Here is a 27,858-nt window from a genome sequence, read left to right on the forward strand (position 1 = left end):
GTGCAGGAGGGAATCTGCTAAATTTGGCTCTATCAATACTGCACCTACACAACTAGAATAAAGAGCTTCAGTGTTTGAACTCAGCCCTTTCTCAAAACTTAATGTGCTGTGATGAAACTGAAAGGGAGGTTACTCAATAAGCTGAAGCCCTTGAGAGACAGAAAAATGTACTGAACAGTAGTTACTAATTTTAGTGGAGTGTCTGACTTTCTTTACAGACTGTTTCCCAGGAAGAGTGACAAAAGCAGCAATGTGGTTCCAGCTATCTGTTCAGAGGCAATGCTGTTTTGCTACCCTACTTTCTTTTGGATCCCTAGCGGTGAGGGTGCTGCTGCTCTGGCTGGCCCCTGCTGCTGCAGGGAAGGGATCTAAAACACCTCACTAAGGCAGGTGGGCAAAGCACTCTGAGATGTGCAGGGTTTTAAGTGGCTGGGGACACCAGCTTAGTTATCTCCTAGGGTTGCTGGCTACTTTCCCAGTGCTGGAGAGCTGGTCAGCTTTGCCATGGCCATGTTGGGACTACCCAGGAGGTACAGCCTGCTGAAATCTCCCTACACCACCAAGGATGTATGAGCTGAAGAGCTGTGTAGCTAGCTGGCCAAGGGGGAGGGCAGGTGGCTATTTTGTTGAAGGGATCCCAAAGCCGGAATGACAGTTCCTGTTCATGCAGAAAGACCAGTGGCATGCAGTGGCAGAAAGCAGGTGAACCTGGCATTTAGCTGGAGACACTTTCCATCTTGTTGTAAATCACCTGCTCTTGTTCACTGTGTGGTGGTGGGCTGGAATGAACAGCTCTCTGTTCAGGCATGAGATGTGTTGTGAAGACTGTAACACAGCTACTGGGAATCACTCAGGCACACTGAGGACTATGGGAACATCAGCGTGATTTGTACCAAGTCTAACGGAAAAATCAATTAATTCATTCTCCAAGAAGCGTAAGATAACAAAGCTGCACTAACAAATCTTGCCTGGTCAGTGCTATTTACATCTTTAATTGCCAGAAAAGGGGAGAGCATCAGAACACGGAGGTGGCTATAAACCAAGTCCCTGTGGAGGAGGGATTGACCAGGTAAGCATGCACTTAAACCAGGACATGTCTTTCAGCTGTCTGCATTTTGTAGAGCATGGAGGGACTGTGTTCAAAGGCTTGGGTGACTTGAGTGTGTGCTAAGGAGCTTATCTGCTGGAGTATGTTAGATCAGCCATGATAAGCCAAATTAAGATGGCTTGCATCTCACCTGCTGCTGCCAGTGCCACCGAATCTTTGGCCTGTCTGTGCTTGTGGGGATGGATCTGCTTAGGCCTTACCTCTCGCAGAGAAGAGAGGCTCCTGAGGAGGGGGAAATGTCTGCTGGAAGCCACACACAGATGTTCATGGCTGTTTGCAGGATGGGGGATGTGTCTTAGCCTTTTTGTGGCTCTGACCCTTTGACAAGCTTTGCTCCTCAGGAAGGAGTGCCATTTGGCATTACTGAAAATCAGCACTGGCACTCCTATTAGTAATTAGTCAAATTAATTATTAAAGATACAGAAAATAACACCAGCAAGGAATTAGGAGGGTTTGCTGATTACTCTCTATTTGGTTCATAAATGTTGCTGGGGAGCTGGAAGCCAGTTTCAGGTAACTTACACTAGTCAGGATTCTCATCTTCACCCACCCCAGAGCTGTGCCAACATGAGATATTTTTGGTTTGAAAAGAGTGTAAATGAACTGAGAGTTTGGCTCACGGGTGAGGATTGGATAACATAATGACAGAAGGGCTTTATAAACATTTATTATTCAAAATCTCTTCTGCAAATGTGAACACGCCTAGGCAATTATCTTGCTTTAGCCGCAGATGGGCAATTTTGATGCAATTATTATGCACCTTCAGTACTACAAAGATTTCAGTGCCATTTCTTTTGAAAATGTCTGAATTAAACAGAATGACAAAACTAATGAACTATTGCATCTTTTTCCTGTCAGCTGCACAACGTCTAGTAGATGCCATCAGCATGCTTCATGTGGAGGAACTGCGTGGTCATGGCTGTTAGCCCAAAGGCATGCAAACGCTGAGCTTTTTTGCTGAAGACAAACCCCATCTGTAGCCTTCAGTAGCTGAGTTACTTGAGGAAGGATAATTTGTTGTTGCACACTCAGATCATGACATGAGATGGATACCAGGACTTTATTTGCCATCTCTCTCTCAAATATCCCTAATGAGATGTTTCTACATGTCCCCAAAACCTGTGGTTATTTACTGTTCTGAGCTAGACAAAAGCTTTTTGAGACTCCAGATACCAGCAGCATAATAGTAGAAAGTGTCTGAAGCCACACTGACTAAGAGAACAGTTTGTTTTTAGCACAATTGCTATGGAGGAAACACACTTGTCTCCAGTTTCTCGAAACCACTTGTCTCTGGTTTCTTGCAGCAAACACATCCGGGAAGCCAGCTGTTTTTTGTTTTGTTTTGTTTTGTTTTAATCTTTAAAACAAAGCAAAGCTCAAGAAATATAAAGCAGCAGACAAGTTAGTTTGCAACTTGCCAGCCAAAAGTGAAGTCCACAATTAACTGTACTTATAACTGGCATGATTTTCAAGAGCAATTTCCTCATTATGACTCCTGTTCACCTGAAAATAACACCAATTCACTGCTCACTTTCGAAAAGACCGCAAGAAGATATCTTTAGCAGTTTGGCAAATTTTATTTGTACATTCATTCTTGTCAAGAAACAAATCAGTTAACACATGAAATAACTCTTGGTGGTATGATTATGTCTTCCCTCGGTGGTTCTGAGTGACTTATCTGGACCTCTGTAACTTGGATGGCTGCTGAGCCAAACCAAGCCCCGGTATATCCCATGCTAACAGCCTGCAGCCAGCCACAGGACTCTATACATGAGCAATACTACAAGAAGCACACTGTCCACTGAAATCACACAGGATTTATTGACCCAGCTTAGCTCATAGAGGAGCTATAAGTACTGTCACTCATGCAAATGTTACGTTTCAACAGAGCTCAGGCACCCTGCTTCCACAACACAACACATCTGGCCTACCATCTCTGATTCCCAAGCATGCAGTAACCACTCTTTGAGGCTCTTCTTGTTTTTCAGGCTCCTGACAGCTCACCAGCACACTGAGAGAAACCAGCTTCCTTGTTTCAAATACCTCCCTTATTCTGCTTAATGTCACTTAGCTCTTTCCTCACCTTCCTCAATCCATGGTTTAGCTGATCTTTATCATACTCCCATACAGTTATCTGTCTTACATGATCAAGACTACAACTGTACTAAAAATCCATGTGGAACTTGGTAATGCAGAAAATTTTGGCATAGGAACTACTGGAACTACAGAAGAGCATGGGTTTATAAATTGTCTGAAAAATCTATGAAATCAATAGAGCTCTTTGTTAAGTGCTGTAAGACTTTCAGAGGGTTGGCCTTAATTGTTAAAAATTTCATGAGCAAGGGCAGGTCTGCATGCATGTTAACAGAAAGCAGCTGACCATACAGTGTCTGTATGTCACTGTATCCTCTTCTGGCACACTATTTTTCAACACTAAATTTTTATATTTCAGTTCTCCAGAATCAAAAGTCACTTTTGAAAAGTAATGTGGAGGAGCAGGGTGAATTTCAGTCTGGTCAAAGCCTGAGTTCCCCTCTGCAAGATGAAATAAATCTAAATAGTTATTAACTTGATATTTTTAATATACACTCAGCCAGACCCTTTCTGATAGAAATTAGGAAGAAAGTAGTTGCTGTGAGGGTGGTGAGGCACTAGAACAGGTTGCCCAGAGAAGCTGTGATGCCTCATCCCGGGAAGTGTTCAAGGTCAGGTTGGATGGGGCTTTGAGCAATCTGGTCTAGTGGGAGGTGTCCCTGCCCATGGCGGGGGAGTTGGAACTGGATGATCTTTAAGATCCCTGCCATTCTATGATGAAATCAGCATTCTGTTATGGGGCTCAGTGGAGTTATTCTAGATAGGGTCAAGTACTGCCTGTACTCATCACATTTAATATAGAGAACTTCATGAAATACTGAAAACGCTAGGTGAAAATTTGTTTGATTATTAAAAAGAAGTTAAACTCTCATTTTAGTGGCTTAATACCATTTCTTTTTAAATTTCAAGGTTATTAAAAAATAAATCAAATGGTCAGGATTTAAGTCAACATATCTTTGCCTGACAACAGAAAAATATTTAAGGTGGCTCTGGCAAAAAGGGGCAAACAGAAGCAGAACAAGTACCATTCATGGCAATATGTTCTGGTATGTGTAATTTTGGGATATCCTAGAGACAGCGCAATAAAAGATGCAATAAAGCACACCTAAATTTAATAACAGTTACGCCTCATTCAGTGTCTGCAGAGCACTAATCATTAACAAAATTAAAAGGCAGATATGATGTGGCTCTGCACTGAGCAGGCTGGAGTAGAGCTGCCTCCCCAGGTCCCCAGCAGCTAGAATTTTGCCGTGATTCTATGACCTGATGTTCAGGGTATCGCTGTGAGATGGTCTAACGAGACCACCACTTGTTAGATGGAAAAAATATCAGACAGCATTACAGAGCTGTAGTTTCTTTTTTCTTCCAGTCAGTCTTAAGAGGTACTGAAAGTAGGGGTGAAATTCTTGCAATTTTCTAGTGTCCTGTTGAACAGGAGAGTTTTTCATATCAGAAAAATTATCTTTCTGTACTTGGAAATCTATATGTACTCCAGCCAAATGTATAATAAGCCAGACTAGTGAAGAAAGTTGCAGTTCCAGTGCAGAAAAAGCAAGATACAATTTTCAGTTGGCCTGGCTGGCGTCTATAATAGACACTGTGAACAGAATTTAGTTAAAAAAATGCAGTATTCTAATGAAGCAAAACATTCTTTTAGATGCAATGCAAGGGCAAATACCATATGATGTAGAGGAAAAAGACACAGAGTCCTCCTCTGGCAAATGGACCTGGATTCATACCATCCAAGGTGCCTCATCTTAGCAATGTACTACGTGAAGGTTAATACTCTGTCACTGAGGGGGCACTCATAGATGCTTGAAGGGACCTGAGATCCCTGAGGCTTAATGGTTGTGGATGCTGAAAGAGATGAGGGATGCCATCCTTCACATAAGGCTTCCAGAGGCCCACTCCCCCTGTGGGAATCTGAATGTTTCACTCAGGCAGTGGAAGGTTTTTGAAGATATGAAGGGTATATTGCAGCAGACTCTAACTGCTTGTGAAATGAGCAGCTTCAGTAGAAGAGTAAACACCTCCCCAGCTCCAGAGAGAAGGGACACAATTTATAAATTAACAAACCACAACACCAGCTCTAGGTGGGGAAGAGCTCATTGGGAGGTATGAGGAACAGGGAACAGATGAAGCAGCCACAGGAGACTTAGTGCAGGCTTGCTTAGCCAAGAGATCCAAATGATATGGCAATGCCCATTAAGCTGTAAAGTAAATGATGCTCTTTCTTTTAAACTCACTGACTTGTAGCCCTGACCCCAGGGACTGGCAAACGAACCAACAGGAGGCTTGTTTCTTTTCTACAGCCAGGCTGAAGAGAAGTGATCTTCACTAATTGCCACCCAAAGCAGGTGAACAAGGTAACAAAACCAGATGTTGTTTGCCTTCGCCATCTTTGGATTGGATTCTCTGGCAAAAAAAGCTACTATTTGGAAAGGTGTTTTAGCATTGGAAAACACAAAATGGTTGTACATGAGTGTGTGAATACACATATGAACCTGTCTGCCCATCAGCTCATACCTTATTTCCCTCCAAAACCCCTTATGGATGTTCAGAGACAACATTATGTAGCTGATCAACAGAGTTTTTCAGTTTATGATGCCCTATTCATATACCACTGTTGCTGCAACCTTCACCTTTGGCTATTTGTCCCTTTTTACCTGTTACAGCTTTGTCTAACAGGCAAGGGTGGCCAGCTCCTGGAGACCTGGACTGAACAGGATCCTCGGCCAGGTACATGTGCACTTACATGAAGCTGCCTTTTCATACAAACACAAACACAAACACAAACAATTCTGGGAAATCTGGACACAGTTCATAACCACTAGGCAGCTGGACAAATAGGTTTTTTCCACTTCTGTAGTACTGCCAGCCTCCAACACTTCTCACTGTATCATCCATCTTTATTGAGAGCTGTTAATTATAGCTACAAAGTCTGTTGCCATACATGCACTTTCCTTTTTTAAAGCAGCTTTAAAGGTAGATGCCTTCGAGATATTTTGTCACAGATCTGGGCTGGAAAAAACAAAAGCAGAATTCCTTATCACTCCTTCCCAGGTTTTGTTGTTATTTTTGTTGCTTCTGTAAACATCATGGGGAATCTCTCTAGGACAGTCCCCATTTAATGAGTTTGTGCACTGGGGGCTAAGGTACTTGGTGTGGTGACCACGGTAAACAACATTCTGCAAAAAGGCCAGCTGTGAAACCTTCCATGTTATGATGACTGGAAAAACAGCAAATCCATGCTCACCTCAGCTTTCTGCTTCTCTTTCTACAAAGTAAACATGATCACACACACTTTTCCCAGTCCTTTTTTTTTCCTTTGCCAGCCATAAAATGCAGCTACTTTTCTGTTTGTGTGTGCAGGTTGTGCCTGGAGGCAGAAAAGGGAGGAGGTGACCCACAGTCCCTTCAGTCTGGCTTGCTTTTGTCCCATGGTCTCAGTGAGTGCAGAGAGGTCAGATCATCTTGAGTAGGACCAGCATAGGTGGATTTGCTCTTGAGGTCTCCTGAGAAAAGGCCTAGCAGTGTGGGAGCTTGGCAGCTTGCTTAACTAACCAGAGGCAGTGCTAATGAAATGCAGTTTAACTACTGACCAGAGAGAGATCATTCGGTGCTGTATGACACATCTTTTTCCAAGCAAAAGCCATTACATAAATACATTGTTTCATAGCACATGCCCTGTCTGCAGGTAAGAACAATTACTTCTCTTTCTAGTCCTTGCCTCAAGCACTGTTACCTCATAGGAGGCAGTTAATGTAATTATTTTGAAGCATCTGTTCAAGCCACAGCAGAGGAGACAAAAGTAATGGAACAACAAGACAGAATTACAGGACATTACTTAATTCAATCATCCTTGGAAGGATTTTGCAAACCAGGCTCAAGATTAAAGAATGTGGGTTTCTCCTGATCAAGCAGTACCCAATTTTTATTCTCGATTAGCACTTCAGAGAAGTCCAAAAGCCCAGAAGAGGTGCTTCTCAACAGATGAAGGCTCTTCAGATTAAGGGAAAGCTTTTAACAGGACATAAATTTTAAGCTCTTTTCAGAACATCATGTTCTGAAAAACAAATACAAACTCCAAGTATAATCTGTGAGGTTAAATTAGAAAGGACTGGTTTCCTAAAAAAAGACCTATGACCATTTTCTTACAAAAGCTAAGACACGAGTTCTCAGAGACAGTGTTCTAGCTGAATAGAAGGAATTAGCAAATTAGTCAAACAGAATTTTAAAAGAAATCTCTAAAAGGTATTTCCAGGAGGTTTAGAAAGGGAGGTAAACATATAAATGCCACCTTATGTCCCTGAGTCCACCATGCAGGCTTACCGTTGTGAGAGCTGCCTCCAGAGAAATTAGGACTTAGGCATTAATTTTAAATAATAAAGTGTGTGTCTGCCAGCCACTCACATCAAGAGTCTGATGTAGGTACCATACATTTGAGGGAGAGAAAAACTATCACCTTCATCATGTTCCAGGAGCAGTTTTTTAAGCTTTTCAATGGAAGACACTGAGAGGAGCAGTATCTCAATTCTAGTGAGGTGCCTAACTCTGGAATGGTGGAGGGGTCCCACTAGCAGCGAGTTTGACCACAGCCTTTCTCTTTCTCCTCACCCTCTCCTGCTGCTTACCTCACATACCTCATGTTTGTGCTTCTGCTGTATGTTTCGCTCTCCCATGAATTCTGTGGGGAAACCAGACATTCAGCGCCAAGCTGGCAGTGCTGGAGTATGCAGTGTGACACTGAGGAGCCAGCTGTGGCACATTTCCTCCCTAAATCAACCCCTGGTACTGTCTTCAGAGGAGACTGATGTGAACAGGAGGCTACTCTAGAAAAACTCTGGAGCTGTTATTTTCTCAAGAACAGGCAGCCTGTAGAGCATATTTTTGACAGCTGGCTGAGAAATTTTTGTTTCACGAGGCATAAAGACCAAGAGACCATGACATTAATCTTTAATCACCTAAGAAAACAAACCTCCCCAAAGAAGCAGTGGAAATGACGACTCACGCGATCATCTGGCAATAGGGCAGCATAGCTGTATTATGTCAAGGCAGCAGCAAGGGGCCACCTCCAGAACCCCCATGGGGTGACAGCACACCCATCCCATATCCCGTGGGGAGACACTTTCCTCTTCAAAAGGCAAGAAATAGCAGCTGCTGCAGGTTTCATCAGGAAGAGGTAACTACTTGACTTGAGAAACAGAAGTTAACAACCACATCACCCTGAGCTCTGTGGCTTGGGCTTCGGCTGAGCTAAGCCCAAACGAATGCCCCATGACCAAGCTTGATGCCATACAGACAACAGGTTGGACACTGGACACATGCCCACCAGCACTGCCACTACCACAAACATCACGCTGTTCCAGCAGAAGGCTTCCCTACTACTGCTACTTGCACAATTTGGCCTTGTCTTCATCTAGAACCTCTGGCAGAAAAGTGCATATTCACTGAAAACAGTTGGAGAAGTGATACAGTGGTCCATCAATAACACAACACCACCAGCAGCTCAGATATCTGAGGGAGAGATAAAGATGACTACGAGTATCATAAACCTCTTGTACAATATCCACATCTTCTTTTAATTAATTGCTTTGATACCAAGCACAAAGGTGAGCCCTGACAGATGACTGTAGAGGTCAAACTGATGTCTTGCTGTAGAGATCAAACTGATTTAATCTGGAGTTACTCCTAACTGGTGTCTTTTGAACACAGGTAAGAATCAGATGCTCTATCTTTTAATTTCAAGTTTAACTTGTTCCTTGGTTGCTTTTTTATTTTTATTTTTCCTGAGAAGCTAATGTGAACCTGAAATGTAAAGTGATTTTATTTTGAGGAACACAAAGTAAATAGGTATTATTTTAAGGATAATGTTCTTAATTAGACAAATAGGAGTTTATAAACTGAAGTTTTTTGAAAGAAAACATGCTTCACTGGGTGACATTTGCTAAAAACACTTGCATTTGTCATGTCTTGATGCCTCCACAGCTTATTTATGACTCTCTTAATGCTGTCTGCTCTGGTGGCGAAGATCCCATCTAAGTAGTAATATAAATCAGTAGGATGCCAAAAGTTAACCACACTACAACATTTTAATGCTGCTGGGTAAGAGAGGCTCATGAACACAAACCACTGAAAAATCGATAGTAAAACAGCATCCAGTCACGCCAAATGGCTCTGACCTTTTTTTCCCCTTAGAGTTTCATGGTTGCCAGGGGTTTGGTTACCAGTGGGGTTCTCTGCCTGCTGCAGAAAAGGAGGGCAGTACCGATGGTGCAGTGAATTGCATTTCATATGAGTCAGGATCAAACTAAAGGACTCAACTCCTTGTATTACTGGGGGTGATGGCTAGTGTCTCATCTTCTCCATGGTAGCAGAAATACCTCTGAAACACGTTTAGAAACTGGCCCACATTCTCCTGGACCTCAAGTGAAGCTATGGCACTGAAACTTCAAGGCCCCTTGATTCTGGGCCCATATGCATATAGATCAAAAGTGGCTTCTGTGAAGTCAGTATGTAGGTAAATCAGAGTAAGTGAGATCTACTATGTTAGTCCTCTACCATTGTTGCATCAGTATTTTGGCTCAGTTTCAAAGACATAGCAATACTTTGGTGTTACTTGCAACTTTTTCTTTATTTTCAAAGAAAAATCTTCAGATTCTGAAAGATTAGTGGCAGATAATTTGGGGACAATATCGAGACAAAACTCTGAATCAGTGAAAAAGAACATTCTAAAATGTTCAAATGTGGTGGCAGATCAGTGCGGGGACTGCACTGTGTTGATTTCTTCATTTGCCCAACACATCATGTGCATTCAAGGTTTCAGAAGAGATTTAGTTTTAGCTTCTGTTGTGTTCTTTAGTCCTAAAGCTTTATGAAATAAAAATCAAGATCTAAATGATAAATGAATAAATAAATAAATAATCCTGAAAACCATTCTTGAAAGTCCTTCCCTTTCCTTCTCAAAAAAATCATTAGCTAAGACCACACCATCAAAATGAACAAGCTTTCTGAGGTGTTTTTCTAAAATGGGAATAAACCCCTCTATTATTCCTCCCAGCTGGAACACAGAGGGCGAGTCTTTATAAAAGGCGTGTTTCATTCTGCCTAGACATACACAAAGCTAAGCAATATCTTGCAGAGATTTTAATTTAATCTTTCATGTAGCCAGGGAGTTTTAAGCCCTAGTGCTTTTAATTTATGTTACCTCATAAATTAATAATGTAGGTATGATGGAGGATAGCTCATCAGATTAAATGTGTCATTTTTTAAAGCAGTTTGGAAGCAAAAAGTATGAAGTACTCTTAAATGATGCATTAGGTGCACAAATCATTACATGTGTTATTTCTGGACTGGACAGTGGTTGAAATGAATAATATTTTAGTTACAGTAATTTTATTTTAAGCTAGTGAGCACTTGCACAAGAAGTAGGAGAGTGATGCTGACCCTGGCATGCTCTCCTGTGGCCTTCCAGAGCTCTCCGTATCACTCCCATGCATGCAGTCCTGCGCCATGATGTCCTTGGTAGCAACCATGGGAGAAGTTCTCTCTACGCAGTCTACACTTGGGCACAACCCTGACAGCATTTGATGGAGCTGTACAGGGAGTATAGAGCAGCTGGAAGTGAATGCATGAGTTCTGGTTTGCTATGAAGAGTGACTCTCTCCCCATGGTGTGGATACACTGATAGTCTACTTCAGCTTAAACAGCAAGTTCCTTACCATGCAATATGGTTCAATCATAAATCCTTAATACTTCACATTGTGGTCTAATACTCAAAATCTTATGAAGAAACTGAATAAACCTGCTCTTACATTCATGTCACTACAAAAGTTTGGTGGCAAATTTACAACTATTATACATGTTATAAAAAGGGAAAAAAAAAATCTGTTTTTCTGTCATAAGTCAGGTAAAAACTGGTTTATGTCCATGATGGGTATGTTCTTCTTGTGCGACTACAAACCATAAAAATTAGTGTATTTACAGCATAGCATACATACTGGTACAATACAACAAGAATTTAAAAACAGTAATAAACCATATAATCTATGTAGGAGGGACTATACATCTATTCACTGTTGCTACATTTTATGATCCCCCTTTTGTGTATTTTTCCCGGTGGTTGCTGTTTTTTATGTGCCCTTTAACTGTATAGGGAGGTACTCAAAGCACACCTGCTGGCTCCGGCGCCCTCAGGAAGGGGCGGTGTGAAAGCACTGCCTGTGCCAGGTGGAGGGGAGGTTGAGCTGCCCAGCCTGCTGAGGTGGCTGGGTAGGTCTCCTTGGGGAGCTTTGCTGCCAGAAACATTAGATACCTGTGGATTTTAGCAGCCTGTGTGGGCAAGATCTGAGAACTCCTTCTTTTTCTACCTCACTGCTAAGGTGACTTAGACATCATATTTCCACCTTCTCCCACTACCACCTTTTAATTTACCTTGTTCCAAATTCCTGCCAGAGAGCTCAGATAATATGTAAAATACAGATGAAAGTGAAGGATAAAAGAAGCAGAAAGTGATTATGCCAGTTTCTTTATAGCTCTAGGTCAGAACTGTCTTCTTTTAACTACCCAGAAGTCTATGAAATGTCTCTCTAACATGTCCAACCATGCCTGAACTGCAAGCTTTCCTGAAGATGGTGATACCTCATATGGAGCTGCAAAGTCCCTGTGTATCTCTTTCCCTATATATTTGCACACAAACATAATATGGAAAAAGGGGGAATAATCAAGGGGGGAGGCTGGACCGCAGTGCTTGGGTTTACTGATGTATACGCATGTGACATCTCAGCTGTAATGGAGCAAGCAGATGAGCAGTAAATCTTTTCACAGTTACTCTTCGTGCAGCACCACCAAAAGGCCTCAGTGTAGATAGTGGACATGCTGAGGCAGACACTATGTAAACACACAGTAAGGGGGAGTCTTCCCTCCTCTCTAAAGGACTTCTCATCCAAAAGAACAGGGAGTACAAGGAAATCAGAGGTCTGTAGTGACTTGCTCTAAACCACAGAACAAATCTGCAGCAAAGCTAGGAGCCATAGCCGCATCTCCAAATGCACACATCTTCCCTGACACCCAGAAAAACCTAAGTTAACCCTATTCAGTCTACTTGTCAGACACACAAACACACACTATTTATGAAGCCTGGGCAAGCCTACTGCTAATGATATCCCCCTGCATCCCAAACATGCTGCAGGGCTTGCACTTGCTCTTCAATTCAGCCCTCATTTAATTAATGAAAGACAAAACTACCAACTGTATCAATTTACTGCAGCAGTAACAAGTATGATGCTCTGGGTTTTTAACCCCAGGGATCTGGCAAACCACAACCGCTCACCCCAGAATTCAGCAGTATTTAAAACACTCTCTGAGAGCAGCTGGAAAGAAAAATACTTAAAACCAAAGAAACAAAAAGGTAGTAGCTGTTAGGCTAGCATTTGTTGCTGTTTTCAGATTAAAGTGTAGCTTTCTGTAACCTCCGTACTCCTCTTATCTCTGAAGCAACCACATTTGCCGTGAACAAATACAACCTGAAGACTAAAGTGCAGGAAACGTGGCGCTTATGAAAATGCCTTTAGAACTTCTGGATCCTGCTCTAGAACCTGCAGTGAATGGTCATATCCTTTATCTGCAGCCCCCAGATCATTTAAAAGATGAAGCAACCACAATGATAGTTAAGCAGTAAAATCTCGTAACCCTAGACATCTGAGGTAGAGCATTTCCTGAGTAACCTGGTTTCTTAGCTTTTTCTTGTAGTAAGTTTCCACCTTGCTGTGGCGCAGCTGGGAGCTGAGAAATGTGTACTTCTTACTGTTTACTTTTCTGAGCTACTTCATTAAAAGTCTATGAGTCCCACTGTGTAACAGAAGGGGAAAACGTTGTTCACATCCTTCCACGTATCAGGGAAGCTCTCTGACATGGGACATCTTGATGGCTGAGTCATCCCATCTGTCCCAGACACCTCTCAGGCCAAAATGAGTGGAGCAGAGCTGGGGGAGCGCTCCGTGAGAGGCAGTCTTTCAGGCAGACACAGCATCCTCAGCCTCTCACAGAGGATGGGCACTCAGGGCTTTCCATGAGTGACTCAGGCTTTGCGGGTTTGGCTTGCTATACAGACAAGGTGTGCTGAAGACAAAGTGCTGCCTTTGGTTATGACTGTACTTCCTCCCGGAAATAAACACAACAGCCCAAGTTTAACTGGGATCACAGCTTGGCCTTTGATGTCAAGGGCGTAGTGCCAGGAAAATACTGCAGTACTTTTTACTCAGCTATTCAAGGCTTTGCTCTACTCCTGAGCTTGGAAAAGAAAAGCTTACTTAGCTTACTCAGAGGCTGACAGAGAAGTCAGGTAGGGGAAAGAGATATTAAAAAAAAAATTACATTTGCAGAAAACTCTTGATAAATAATAGCAGAAAATGCAGACTTTCATTACATGACTTGCACATCTCGGAAATAAATCTGAATTTCTTAATGCTGAAATGAAATCATATTAGGAATAATAACAGCACCTAGCATAGGACACACAATGAACTCAGACCATCCTTTAACAAACCTGGAGAGGAAAGCAAACACAAGTTTGATTTAACCGACTGATTTGAACAAAATGTCTGCGAAATGTAGAGCAGCATGCAAGAGCCACGGGATTGAAAACAAAAGCTCCCATACCTGTATCTTTGCTTTGGAGACTGCTTTTCAGCTGACTTAAAAACATGTCCAAGATAATACAAAGGAAAGAATAAAAAGTTCCAGTTTGTTGCAAACCACGTTAGAGTGAAGGGTGCATCGAATTTCTTAAAGGTCAGTTTTGCTAGCTGGGTGGAACCCGACCAAGAGGAGCAGACACCCAGGACCACGGCCACACCCCAGAAAATCTTCTTGAGCTGCGTCACGGAGCATTTCCAGCAGCAGCGGTTCACCCTTCCACTGCCTTCCGCCCCAGCTTGCATCTGTGCTTCGGCTGGGGCTGGAGACTCCCGGGAGCGCTCATCCCCTGCGGAGAAGAAAACACATGGCTTACTAAGGAAATCCATCCTACATTTTAGTTTTCAAATCTTAGGCCTTTCTGAAGTCACGTGGAGCTTTATGAGCAAAGGAACCCACCGGATCTTGCCACAAAATGTCCTTTGTTTTTAGATCATTGCAAAGCCTCTGGTTGAACTGAGGCATAATTAGAATGCAAATAACAATTATCACCTCTAGATTTAGAAGCTGTTGAGTAAAATGGAAGTGAAAATTACATGTTGCTTTGATGTACATAGAAAGGCTTAACACACCACTTAAACTCGTGCTGTTAGGATGTGTAAATGAATGAAAAATATGGTATTGAGTTTAATAAAGCAGCAAAGGGGATTATAACAGCACTTGAAATTGTTATTGTCTTGGAAAATGCAGAAATGGCCAGTTTATGGAATATGGTGTTTCTTAAAAGAGAGGGAGGGCAATACATTTAATCTTGAAGTTAAGCAAAATCACTGCAACACAAATAGCATGATTAATACTGAATTGGATCACCAGGCATTTCAGTGATCCCTGGAAAAACAGGTCTCCTGTGGCTGTAGCCAGATGGCAAAAACTAGACCAACCCACAGGCTGCCCTGAAGTCCATCTCTGATCAGGCAATCCTAACTTTTTCAGTTCGAGTCCTGCACAAACTGAGACTGAACTGGAGCTTTGCCCCTTTATAACTAAGCCTAGCATGCTGCTGGAAATTTTTCTCCTAAAAATCCTTGCCCCTTCAATCCTCAAACACCAACTGTTATAGCCCTGCTATCCTACAGCTATCAGTCAATAATGTATCCAGCTTGTGAATGAATGAGCAAAGAGAGGTTAGGTGGTTGAGTTCCAGAGATCAAAACATGCTGGCAGACCTCAGCAGCAGGCCACTGCCCTTAGGGATTTCTACCTGCCTTTCCTAAATTCACCCCATTCAACATCCGCTGAAGTTGTCAGTCCCCCCCACACAACACTCAGCAGTGATGTCTCTTAGAGGCTGACTGCAGTTTAGTTGGTCCATTTGCCTAAAGCAGGAAGTAACAGTAGTTCATGTTGAAATCCAGCAATCTACAACTTCAAAACTGTCCAGAATTTACTGCATGCATTGAAAGATGAAAACATGTAAGTAAAGCCAGGACAGTGAGAGACTGTATTATTGCCAAACATTTATATATGTTCAAGGCAGATGAAGAGAGGTCCACATACGAAAAAAAAGTCCTTCCTTATCCTGGTGTGAATTAGTATTTGGAATGGAAAATCTCCTATTTCAAGGTAACATAAATTTGTATTTACATGACCTAACACATTATGAAAGAAAATTTTTTCTTTTTATGGAAAGAACTATTTAGTTATTTCTCTACAGGTAAGAAATACATTATCTGAGCTAAAAGTACCATTAGTTTGCCTGGTGAAGCTGTATTTTATAACAAGAAGGACTGTGGCCTCTGTTTGATGGCCTGATATCTAAAAAGAACGTACAGCAGCAAAGATATCAACATCTAGCCTTTTTGTGTGGTTTTCAGAGAGATAGGGATGTTTCTGATTTCTCCACTTATTTCAGTTTTCAATAGAAGATTGTGTGGGCAGCCTCCCACATAACAAGAGATGCACCAGCAAGCCAATGAACTGTCCAAAGTTAATGTGACCTTGTATTAAACACATAATGGAAAGGTTACAAGTTACCTGCCAAATGTTTCAATTGAAAACAGACTGCCTGAGAAGACTTGGCTCATTCAAAATAATTCTAATGCATTTTCTTAGTAATACTTTGCTTGTAACTAATGCTTCTTGCCTCACTTGCTGCACAGACCAGTGTCAGGGTTCAGTTTATACCAAACAATGGAACACTCATTTATTTTAACCTCACCACGTAATGGGCAGTTGCCAGCACTCTCTTTGCTGTCCACCACGCAAGTCCTGCAATGATTACCGCATTTTTCCTTTCCACTCAAGATCTTCTTCCGAGCATTGTCACTGCAACACCAAACACTTCACACACCCCAGCAAACTCCAGCATCCTTCTTCCCATGGACCACTGGGATTTCTGGGCACAGAATAAATGAATTCAGGAAGCCAGTGTGCCAAACAAGAGCTTAAGAGGAGTTTGTGCCTCTGGGTCAATGCAACTGCACTCAGAGTTTACATTTTTGAAACTACTTGGACACGTAGGCAAAAATGGTCCTCCTTCTAGAAGACAGCCAGTGAGGTATCTGCCATTCCCATCTTTCTGCAGTTACTCCCCTGGGAAACAGGAAACCAGGATTTAAACCACTCCTGCTGAAGATATTTAACATTAGGAACGTGCCTAAAGCCACTGGGGTATTTTAAGATGAGTAGGTGCTCTGAATCACAGCACTGAAGCTGTGTTATTTCTTCTAATATGAGAATCAATCACAACTCTACCATCTGACACTCAAGATCTGGCAATAAAGTGTTGATAGACAGCCCACTACAGACACTGTGGTGAAGATCTTCCCCTCATGAAGGGCTGAAGCCACCTGCCCAGATCCCCATTGTACTGTGCATGTACACAGGAGTCAGCAGTTCACCTGGACAGCTTGCATGCCTTCTACTCTGTTCCATGGCAATTACTCCCTAAAGCTGAACTTTACTGATGCTTTCTCTGCTACATAGGCAAAATTACTTGTCCAGGTATATTTAATTTTGTGTTAAACACACCAACAGAAACATTTGCTTTCAGCAATAGACAATACTGCATGCATAACTTCTAAAGGGACCTTGCACCTGAAAGGTTAACTTTCTAGGGATGCTCGTTCTCTTGATGCTTTTACATCCTGGAGGGACTAAAAACTTATCCCAGGCACAATGGATTTCATAATGATAGGGGTAAAAACCACTGTCTGATGATTAACAGTTACAAGCTGAGACTTGTAATATCTCTCAATATCTGTAGTATCTATCAGTGAAACTCATGATTGCTTGTGCCATAGCCTTTTCCAGTGGATGCACCACTGACCTGGAGAACACCTGGGACATAATCTGCCCCCAAAAAACAGATTGTCTTTGGAGATGGCGGACACGACAGATGATATACACTCATGCGGTCTCATCCTCTCATTTACTGTGGAGAGCACTTGCCTGCCAGCTGGCAAACACAAAACCCAAAGCTGTAGTTTGCCTTGTCAAGTGCCTGTGTCTCTCCTGGGGACATTTTCCTCACCCGAACCACAGGTGCACTGTTGGGGTGACATTAAACCCACACATGGCTGAAAAGCTCCTCTCTAACACTGCACAAGGGCACAAGGGTCAGCTGGCAACAGAATACACATGAATTTAAAGATGGCAAAATGTCTTTTTAGAATTGATAAGGCAGGGCATTGAAGAATTTTATTTCTGCAGACTTTTAATGGGTTTCTTCCATTGCTCCTTGCAGCAGACTGCTCTATATGCTACTGTATCCCCCAAAAGAACAAATTAAGATACTGAGGTAGAGGGAAAAGTGCCTATCTTGCTTTACTAATTTTGGTTTTTCATTGTCCCTTTTGTTCATTCATTTTCCTTTGTCATAAATCCCAAATGGGACCATTCCTCCTCCCTCCCTTTCAGTCCAACCTCTCTCCCATGGCATTCAGAAACAAAGGAAGGAAATCATCTCCAAAGCTACCGCCAATGCCATTAACCATGGAGATGCCCAGCTCCAGAAAACTGCTGTCCTTCTGTTTCCTCTGTTATGGCTAAGACCCCCCTCAGTTGACTTCAGATACCTCTAGCAGGGCCATCTGTACCTGAGCTATTTACTCCACAGACCCAGCTAAAGGCCATGAAGCAAAAGAGGCATGGTTAGGCACTACACCTTTAAAGCTTTAAAGGTAACACCTTGAAATAAGCTGTCCAGGCCTCTTCTAAGTCTGTACAAGAGTCTTACGACTCCTGTGCACAGCTAGATAGCTATAAACTTACGGTAGGACCACACTGTACCTCAATGTGTATGTTAAAAATGTGATACTGATAAAAACCAAGGGTGGCATTCATCTTCTTAGTTTGAGACATCTGCTATGCCGATTTGTGTATCTGAGACGGTGATTTACACTTTCTGCATAGTTAGTAGACAGAAAAAAGACATTTCCATAGCACGATTTATCCCCTCCTAAAGAAGATGATTAAAACGAGCCAGATGAATCACTCTCTCTAAGCGCTTGTTTCTCTCCACCAGCTCTAAACAGTCTGGGGCGACAAGCTGGAAGTAGGTGTCTCTGGTGTGGGTGTCTGAAGCTGGGTGAGATGAGTCCCACCTCTCCACCACTGCTGTCAGGAACAGAGAGTAAAGCCACCACAGACAGCGCTGGTGGACTTGGAGCTGTGCAGTGCCACACGAACATATTTAGCTGTCATCAGTGACCTGCTTTAGCTGTTGTCAGCTAGTCAGCAACTCAGGGAAGGAAGTATTACACAAGAGCTGGGTGCCCTTTCTAGTCCTTCAGAGTGAGAAAGTGACCCTTACAGACTAAGGTCCTGCCTATTAAGGACCAAAACATGTACCTAATGATAATGCACAACTCTTCTAGGTTCCCCAGGCTAGGAATGTGCTTTGGAGTAAGCATATTCTTAAACAGTTCTTTAAATCGGGCTTCTGGAAAAAATTCTGGTAAAAAGAACCCTCACAGGTCTCTCTGACAATTACAAATGAGACATCCTGAAGGTATTTCCATTTTGCCAGCCTGTCAAATGTTTTGTAACTGCTTGAGCATTGCGCAGAACAAATCTGCTTGCAAAAATACATGCTTATCGTAAAGAGGGGAGGAGGAGCTGAGGCAAGTCCTGTAAGACAGTGTCTGACCCTCAGCATGGTTAGAGCTCTAGAAACCTGTGACATGCAGGGGGATCAGAGCTGGATACTACCCAAGGCATATTCTCACAGCCTTGAATGCTGTGTGACTTCTTCACCCAGTATCTACTACAGGGAGAGATCAGTGGAAGACAATTAGTTCCAACATACCTGAGAACACACACAACAGCTTCTGATGGTGGTCTTCTGGACACCCAATATTATTTGCCTCAGTAGCAGACTCACAAACTCCTCAAATTTTGTTTTTATCCTGTTCCTGCCTATCACAGTTTTACCCCGTTCCTACCACACCAACCATGCATTATTTAGGTGTTCAAGGTTTTTGAGCTAAACTGATAAAAACCAGCTGAAGCATCATGCTGGGAGGATGAAATACCAAATTCATGAAGTGATTTACATCTCTAATTACCACTGTAGTTGTCTAAACCTTAAATGTTAATATTTGTTCAGATCTGTTGCCTAGGCATTTTTTTTGCAGTCAGTCAGGTTAAAGAGTGAGGTCTCAGGGACTCACTTGTGGCCTAGCAGACCACCCAGCACCTAGTGCAGCTTTCTTGTGCCATTGTCAGTGATGGCCTCTCCTTTCACAGGTCATCCTGGTGTCTGGTTTTGAGAAACTGTTAATATTTCATTTGGGGAGCCAGTAATCTCCATGTATCAACCTTCCTGCACAGATGTAATGAGAGCATGCTCAGCCTAACTTCTGCATCAAGGGACATTCCCTCATTTTCCAAATTAGGTCTAGCTTTGCCAAAACTGTTTGTAGCAGCTGTAACCTCCTCCCAGTCCCACTAGAGCTCATCAGATGCCAAAGAATCTGTTCCTGGGCATGCCAAAGGACCATGACTTCTAACACCTATGTGCCTCTCTTACACCCAGACTCTGTCAGGATTCAAAGACACATAAGTTTTCATCTCTCATTTTAGGAGTCATCTCCAGTATGTATTTCCATTCTGTATTTGAAGTAGTCACTGGAACAAGGCTAGGGCCTCACTTTTTCTCCTCTGGGCAAATGACCCCCTGAATTTATGGTTTCCTGATAAGTAAGGATGTTTTCTCTTCTAAGCCAACCAGTTTTGCTGGTATCTGGGTTCTCCTGGCCTTGGAGGGCCTGTGGACACTCTCTTTGGCAGATGGATTTCCTGCTCCTAGCAGAGGGGTGGAAGGCTGCTCTATGCACTAAGCTACTGAAGAGGGACACACACTCCTCCTCCACTTTTTGAAGGAAAGGTTTCAGCCACTTAGCTGCCAACTCAGCTCTGAAACAGAGTTGTAAGCGCTAAAGAGAGTGAGCAATAGTCAGAATAGGCATCTTAGATGGCATAAAGGACAGCATAATCTATTGGGCAAACTAGATGATTCATCCTGCAGCCTCACCAGTGTTCTCTGGCAGTGGTCAACAGGCACATTGATAAAGGAGGTGCAGGTACCCTTTCCAGGTTTTGAAGAATCTCCCAATAAAATCCGTCTCCAAAGGGCCTTACAGAAAATGGGCAGACAGGGAAAGTGCTGGAATGGATAAAAGGCTCAGTACAGGACAGGAAACCAACAAGGAGTATACACAGCAATAGGGGAAGTGGCCAAAGCTCTGCAGAGCTTTGCTGTGGGAACCGCACTCTTCACCATTAACCACAGGTAACCGGAGCAAGGGAGTGAGCCACAAGGCAACAAAGTTTCCTAATGATGTGAAGTTAGGCAGGTCAGCAAGGGCAATGGCCAGCTGCAGGGGATGACAGACTATGTGACCAGGTCATACATCAGCAGATGGAGAAGTGTGCTGATAAAGAGGTGCAGGTGGGAGTAAACAACCCACATGCTGCATGCTCAGTGGCCACTGCCATTAGGGATTATGAGCTCTTCGCACACTGCTCTGTGGAAAAGGGCAACTCAGTGTTCAAGAGCAGCAAAAAAAGCAAAATAACTGCCAAAAATTACTAGGAACAAAGCAGAAAAAAGAAATCTTTTCCTACATCTGGGGAAGCTGCAACTGTCAGCACACCCACACTGTGAGATGAGTGTCAGGCTAGAAAATACATGTTCCTGTTCAATTCCACCAAGCTGGAGGCAGGACCCGATGGACTTTTGGTCAGGCCCCATATGGCAGCTGCGTGTGATTTCTGAGGAAGCTGCTCTCGGGTTCCTACAGAAAAGCTGTGAGTCCCTGTGGGTGGCTGGTGGGTGGGAATGTAATACAGCATTGGAATGACTGGGTTTGCTCACATTTCCCCAGTTTTCCAACCACAGTCAAGGCTGAAGGTCTAAAAGATCAGTAGTCTATTTTTTGTTGAATATTAATTAACGTATCATAATGGAAAAATGCCAAAACCCCCAAAAATTTTATTAAATCAGTTTTTAAATTAGAATATTTGGTCAACACAGCATTGCACATATGGATTTTTAGATGTTATTTGAGAGAAGTTTAAAGTGCTTTCTTTAAATACTTTGCTCTTAGAGTAAGAGAAAAATAATTTTACTTAATTTGATTGTGAAATAGCATGACTAATACAGAAAACAGTTTTAAAGTCCACAATAGAATTATTTTAAAGAACAAGCCCAGGGTATTAACCTATTAGGTCAGAAGGTCTGAATTGGCTTGAGGCTACAGAATAAGGGACGGAGGTATATGAAAATAGGGAAAATTGCATGAACACAAACTCAAACCAAGAAAAAAGCGTTCTGAGTTCAGACCTTCTTCTGCTATTGAAATTCATAGTATAAATGAATTAATTATAAAAGTAAAGTGTTATGATAATCTGTGCAGGATATTCGAACTTGTCTGATCTTCTCACCTTAATTTCAGCAGGGTAGAAAACAGGACTTCTGGTTCACTGACAATCAAGGTGATTCTCATCTGTGGAAATCTGTCCCATATTACTGATATCACCAGATCGTCCATATAGTTTGATTTGTATCTAATAGGCCTAAGTTTCTTGTAGCAGGTACTCTCATATTCTGAAGTATTACTCACAGATACAGTGGATTTTACCACTAAAGGTTATTATATATGAATTCCTGTTTTATCCTGTGCTAAATATTGTATCTAAACTTACTAAGAGCTGGAATTAAATAACCTCCACACATTTTTTGAAGATATGCCAAATTCTCCTCCCTAGTATACATATGCCTTTCTGCCTCTGTCAAATGTGCCAGCAAGGCTTGCTGCAAAATATATATTCTAATTCCTGTTAGCAATATAAAGAGAACTGAGAAGTTATCAACTTCATACTGCAGCAATTTGGACTTTAATCCATTTAATTTATCTTCAGAGGCAACTGCCTTGAAATTCTATTAAAAGTCCTGCATTCGAATGGGCTCATTACGATACTCTACTTTGAATTTTATGAGGTGAGGAGTTCCCCTAAATACTGTCCCTAAATTCATGACTGGAGTCCACAATCATGGAAGAAAATGGAAGATACTGGGTGCTTTTTACAGTAGCAGCATTGTGGGACTGGAAAGTAATCACCATAAAAGCATGCAAACAGTAACCCTGATTATAAGTTACATATTCTTAATATTATTCTGCATTCCATTCTTGAATAAAAATTGCACTGAATCTTACAGTGAGTTACCCGGTCACTGGGAGTTTCACCACTTACTTTGAGGAGTTATGGAAGCAAAACTTCTATTAGAACAAAAGTCAGATATGACCAAAACTGTGTTCTGGGCAAATTTTGATCAGTCTTTTCAAATTTTAGACTGAACAGAGGGTTGAGAGGTGGTAACAGACCAGACTGGATTCTCTGCAGGCAACTACTGTAATAATTATCCAGGCATTTGAGTGCTACATGTCTTTCTTCAGTAACAGTTTTATCTCCAAGGGAATTCAATTACTTATATACCAATAGAAAGAGCACATTTATATCGGTGCATATATACAGGGAGGTAAGTGAACTCATGCTAACTGTGGAGGCTCTGCTAACTGCACTGTATCAAAAACAAGACAGTGTTCTTTCTTCCTTATGGAGCGTTCAAAAATTCAGAGCTGCCTGGCTTTCAGGTAAGCACAGTTTTCGACAGAAGACTCTGCTGTAGCCCATTTATTTCTTCCATAGTGAATTCCATCTCCACCTGATTTTTCTCCTAGAATCTAAAGGCTTAACCTGCTATTGACCTCAAACACAATGCTTTTCTTAGGTCCTAAGTTCAGGTCAAAATAGTTGGAGCATCTGTTCTCTGTCAACCAACAACCAGATTCTAGTGTGGACTTGACACGGACTTGAGCATGCTCACAGTGGTTAGAGGAATGCACATCTATCCATAGAAGTCCCCACATGATTTACTCAATGATCAACTGGAAGAAAGAAGAGATGCCTCCAGCAGCAAACTCATCAAAATCTGAGCCTCCTTTAAAAAAATACAGGTTTGGCTAGGCCCATGTGGGCACTGAAGTACTCAGTATAACTCCAAGCAAAAATACATTACATGCAAAAATTCTAGTTTCTATTTTCTCTCTGATACTTGCCTCGTCCTCTTTGCAGTGAGAAAGGCTTTTGCAACCCACCATTCCTCACTTGTTTCAGTCAGCTACAGGAGACAGACTCATGCCTTTTTCAGTCACAAATAAAATATTACCCTTGCTGAGAGTTGTGCTGGGGAATTTGAGGTGATTGGGGAAAAGGCACTTCTAGCTCTTACCTCCTCACTTCTGTACTCTCCACGACTGAATGACAAGGCTTACAGGGCTCACACTTGTCTGGGTTTTTTCAGTTGAGGAGGCTTGCGGTCAGAAGTAGTGATACTGAACAAAATGTATACCTAATACTTCCAGAAGAGGCAACAGACAACTTCTGTATAACCAAAGGGTCCTTGATCTCGTGTCAAAATTCATGCCTTGAGTAGGGCTCACAAAATTTCCAGGCTGGGTACCTCTGCATTATGTCCACATAGAGCGGATCCATGTGTTTGGAACCAGGCAACTAACATAGGAGGCGGTACCTGATTTCTCCAATAGATGGTAGGCAGCTCTGCCTAGAAGGAAGCCAGCTCTGCTCTGCTAAAAACACCTTGTTTCCTTTTGCCTTTGATCTTGTGCCTCAGTGGCTGTCAGCAAAGTTCAGTGAAGACTACAAAGTAAATCTACTCTTTCATTGGCCAAATTCCTGCTTCCGCAGGATGCTATCCAGGTCTGCAGTGGCATCTCACAGTTTATAATTAACAAAGATTAACTGGGCTGTGGACTAAAGGTTGGCAGTGGTGCTCCAGCCAAGCGGAGAGAGCTGCTTACTACATAAGTGAATGTGCTGTACTGCATATAATGTGCTAGGAAAGCAACAACATAAATAATCCTATATATGAGCCTTGCTGCTGGGAAATTGCTGGGGAATACATGTTGAGATAACTTAGGCTTGTATGTTGAACTAGGAGTCTTTTTGGAACTCCGGCTCTTACACTCAGCTGCTACAAATCCTACTGTTTACAATTGTCAGCTGTTAGGAAAGAGGGATAAAATTTCTTTTACAAGACATATAAAATTAAAATACGGGAGTGAATAATGTATTCTGGTGACTTCATATTTATTTTTTACTGGTTCTTGTTCCAGCTTCTCATGGGAGAATCTATAATTAAATAGGTGGATTAGTAATCTGCTTATTTTTTGAAAGCAAATGCCTAAATTGATTCAAGATGACTACAAAATGCACCTTACTTCATTTAGGGATAAGTGGGTGAAATGTAATGGTCTGTGATCTATGGAAGGACTGAGAAGATGATCCAATGGATGCTGTCATTCTTAAGTTCCATCATTGTAAATGAAACTACTGTTTGTCCATTGTGTGTACATACTGTCTCATTGCAGCCACTAAGGTAAGGAAGCTTAGATAAATCTTTAATAACTTATCTTTCTGCTTTGTGATGCATTAAAACTCCTGCTCTGGCCTGAGTTTAGAACCTCAAAATGGTCTTATTTTATTTTTGCATCATTTGTGGAGGGGACACAGTGCAGAAGTAATGAGTCACCTCCAAACCTATACCTTATGAGTTTGCACAGGCGAGATGGTAGCTGAAACAACCAGTGGGACATGATCAAAGATGAGCTAGAGGGACTCCCCAGTGAGTAAGCTAGCACAGCTAAGAGCAGCTCATTTTGAGGCTGTTTAAAGCCTAAGAAAGCATGGTGCCATTTGGGAAGTGAGCCAGTTGTTATGCAAGAAAAAACTCCTCATGCCTTTGGAACAAGATCTTGGCTATCTGATCAAATATGCTGTTGTGCTAACTGAAAATACTGCAAGGTATACAAAAATTGGGCAAAAGCTGCCTTGGGCCAAAGCCAGAGTGTAATTACTGCCCATGTGTACTTAACACTCAGTACCCACAGTAAGCATGGAAGAGGGTACTGCTTTTCCGTCAGCTGAGTAAGTGACATTATCATTATCCTGCGGTAACCGGGTGCGTGCTGCTAGGTCTAGTGGAGAAGCAGACACACAGCAAACCTAAACCCCCATTCATGCGAACTTGTCACTGTCACCTTTACCAGTTCCTGTCAGGAGAGGGAGAAAACTGCTACCATAGCTAAGGAGAAAGAACCAGGTGGGTTAAAGTGCCCTGATGCTCACACTGAACACTGTCTCCTGTGCAGAGAGGCAGCCTGAACAAAAGCAAAACACTTTGCAAGTTAAGTTCTCCATGCAGAAGCCAACACACATTCCTTTCAAGGCCGCTTCAGTGGGGAAGCACACCCAAACCAGCAGCCCTAGCTGAGCCACCGAAACACCGGCCTCTGCTGCCCGCCAGCTGCTCTGTTTTCCAGGATGCACGAGCACTGCGTAGATCTGTCATGCATCGCTTTCATGGGAAAAAGACCAGTGGCCACCAAATCTTGCTTCTACAGATGTGAAATCCTGGGTGAGATGTTCACAGGGTCTGCCCTAGTGCTCAGTGGTACAAACATTGCCTGACTACCAAAACCTTTGGATGCTGCCAGCAGAACACTGCTAATAGCTACACAGTATTTATCCAGAAATACAATTATGCTGCATTTGAGCTTATTTCCCAAAAAGGAAGCTTTAGTCACTGATTTCAATAAATGAAGGCTTCTCTAATCCCCATTGCATCTGTTCATGGCCCTCTCATGGCCAGAAAGGTATACATGGGAAGTTTGGGGGTCTGTTCCTATCTGCTGTAGGTCTTTTCTTGCCTGCTCTGTGAAAAGATGTGCTGCTTGTTTTCAGGCAAGTTGCTTCATTCTGCAGTTTCTCAGCTGCTCCATCTGCAAAATGAGGATAATAAGAATCTCATCTCTTAAAGAAGCTGACTGCTACTCATGGAAGTTTTTGCTGTGCTTGGGATCTTTAGTTTGTGCTTGCTAAAGAAGTGAAAAAGATTTATTATTAAAGCGATTACAGTGTTGATATGCTTCTGATGAATTCCCTGTAGGCATGCAAATATACTAAAGTCCAAATTTATTTCTCATTCGTACTTATACAAATTCCCTACAACTCCAGTGATGCAGGCCAGGTTACTCCAGCTGAACATGTGGCAGTATCTGGCTCCACAGCAACTCCGTTTAGATGTTTATGCACAATAATCGATTGCAGAGAGATGTCATTTGCCCTATAAGAAACTTTGAATATCACCAGTCACTCATTCCTGATAGAACAGTGCAGAGGAAATGTGCTATATGGGGAGGCTGCAATAGCATTTCCTTGGTGCTGAAAGCCTGGAAATAAGCAGCTCCAAGTAGGGGCTAATTAAATGGAGGATGTGTTTTCTCTGGTGTGGTGATAGTTCCGCAGCTCTTTGTCAAAGCTGATGTTACCTGTCTCTGCAAGATCCCAAGATGCAGAGCAAGAATGGAGATACTTACCTTCCCAAGGGAGAGAAGTCAGTCCTCAAAGTACACTGTGCTTTCATGTACAAATAGGGTGAAACCAGTCAACTGGCTGGTCTGAGAGGAATGGCCACTGCAGTGTGGACAGAAATTGGTAAGAAAAACAACAACACAAGGAAGAACAAGCAGAAATCAGGCACCAAGCCTACATTTCTCAAAATGTGAAGGGTGTACAATGGTACCAGGCACAGAAAACACATGGTAGGGTTACTGTCTGCCTGAGCAATGCATGTAGACACAGTTGTCTTGAAAAGTGCTGGTACAGCAGGCTCCAAGCATACTGATGATTCAATCTCTGAAATAATTCGAAATGGCAGTCACGCTTCTGAATGCACAGAGTCCTTATCTTCCTTTTAAAGCAAAGAAGCCACTGCACCGCCAGGAAAATAGAAGGAATGCTAGAGGGCTTTACAGCAATGCATATCAATGAAAGGCTCCTCTTGGCTAACCATCCTAGAATGAAACATATTCCTAGTGGTTCTGCCAAAGATCCTTGAAACGCTTTGATGGTGGTTGATAGGGGAGAAAATAATCATAACTATGAAGCAGATGAAAGTTTTTGCTGTCTTGCTCTTGTAGCATTATCTGTGCCTTTGCTATGGACTTGGATTACCAGAGGAAGGCAAATCTTTGCCAGAGGTACGGCAGCCAAGCCCAGGGAAGTCAGCAATCCATAGCGTGCCAGCTGCCTCACTTTATTTTTGCCTATAACTACGTCTTGGCTTTTTTTTTATATGGCTTTAACACCAGCTGGCAAAATTAGTCAATGTTAGTCTGAAACGAAATGTTGTCAATTGATTTGGAAAAGGAAGCTCTCAAACAGCCAGTCTGTTTCACTAAAGAGAAGGAAAGTAACTCTGGGCCCTATCATACACCATCAAGGCAATTTAGATTTTTGCCACTGATGATAAAGGAAAAAGGAATCTGAAGTAAAGAAAGAAAAGTCCAACTAGGTCAACAAAGTCCCTGGTGGGCAGCAACAGGGTATCTGAGAGCTGGTATGCAGAGCAGACATGGAAATGCTTGAAAGGATTC

The 27,858-nt window shown here is 42.3% G+C and overlaps 1 protein-coding gene across 2 annotated transcripts in view; it reads right to left on the reverse strand.

The window, feature by feature from the left end:
* Window positions 1-27,858, reverse strand: part of SLC35F3 (solute carrier family 35 member F3) — a 167,874-nt gene that overhangs the window by 32,523 nt on the left and 107,493 nt on the right. For both annotated transcript variants that reach the window (XM_032102292.1, XM_032102293.1), the window contains one exon: window positions 13,862-14,186. In XM_032102292.1, the coding sequence (XP_031958183.1) occupies window positions 13,862-14,186 (325 nt within the window). The remainder of the gene's footprint in view (window positions 1-13,861; window positions 14,187-27,858) is intronic.

This window comes from Corvus moneduloides, chromosome 3 (genome assembly GCF_009650955.1).
Source record: "Corvus moneduloides isolate bCorMon1 chromosome 3, bCorMon1.pri, whole genome shotgun sequence".
Lineage (NCBI taxonomy): Eukaryota > Metazoa > Chordata > Aves > Passeriformes > Corvidae > Corvus > Corvus moneduloides.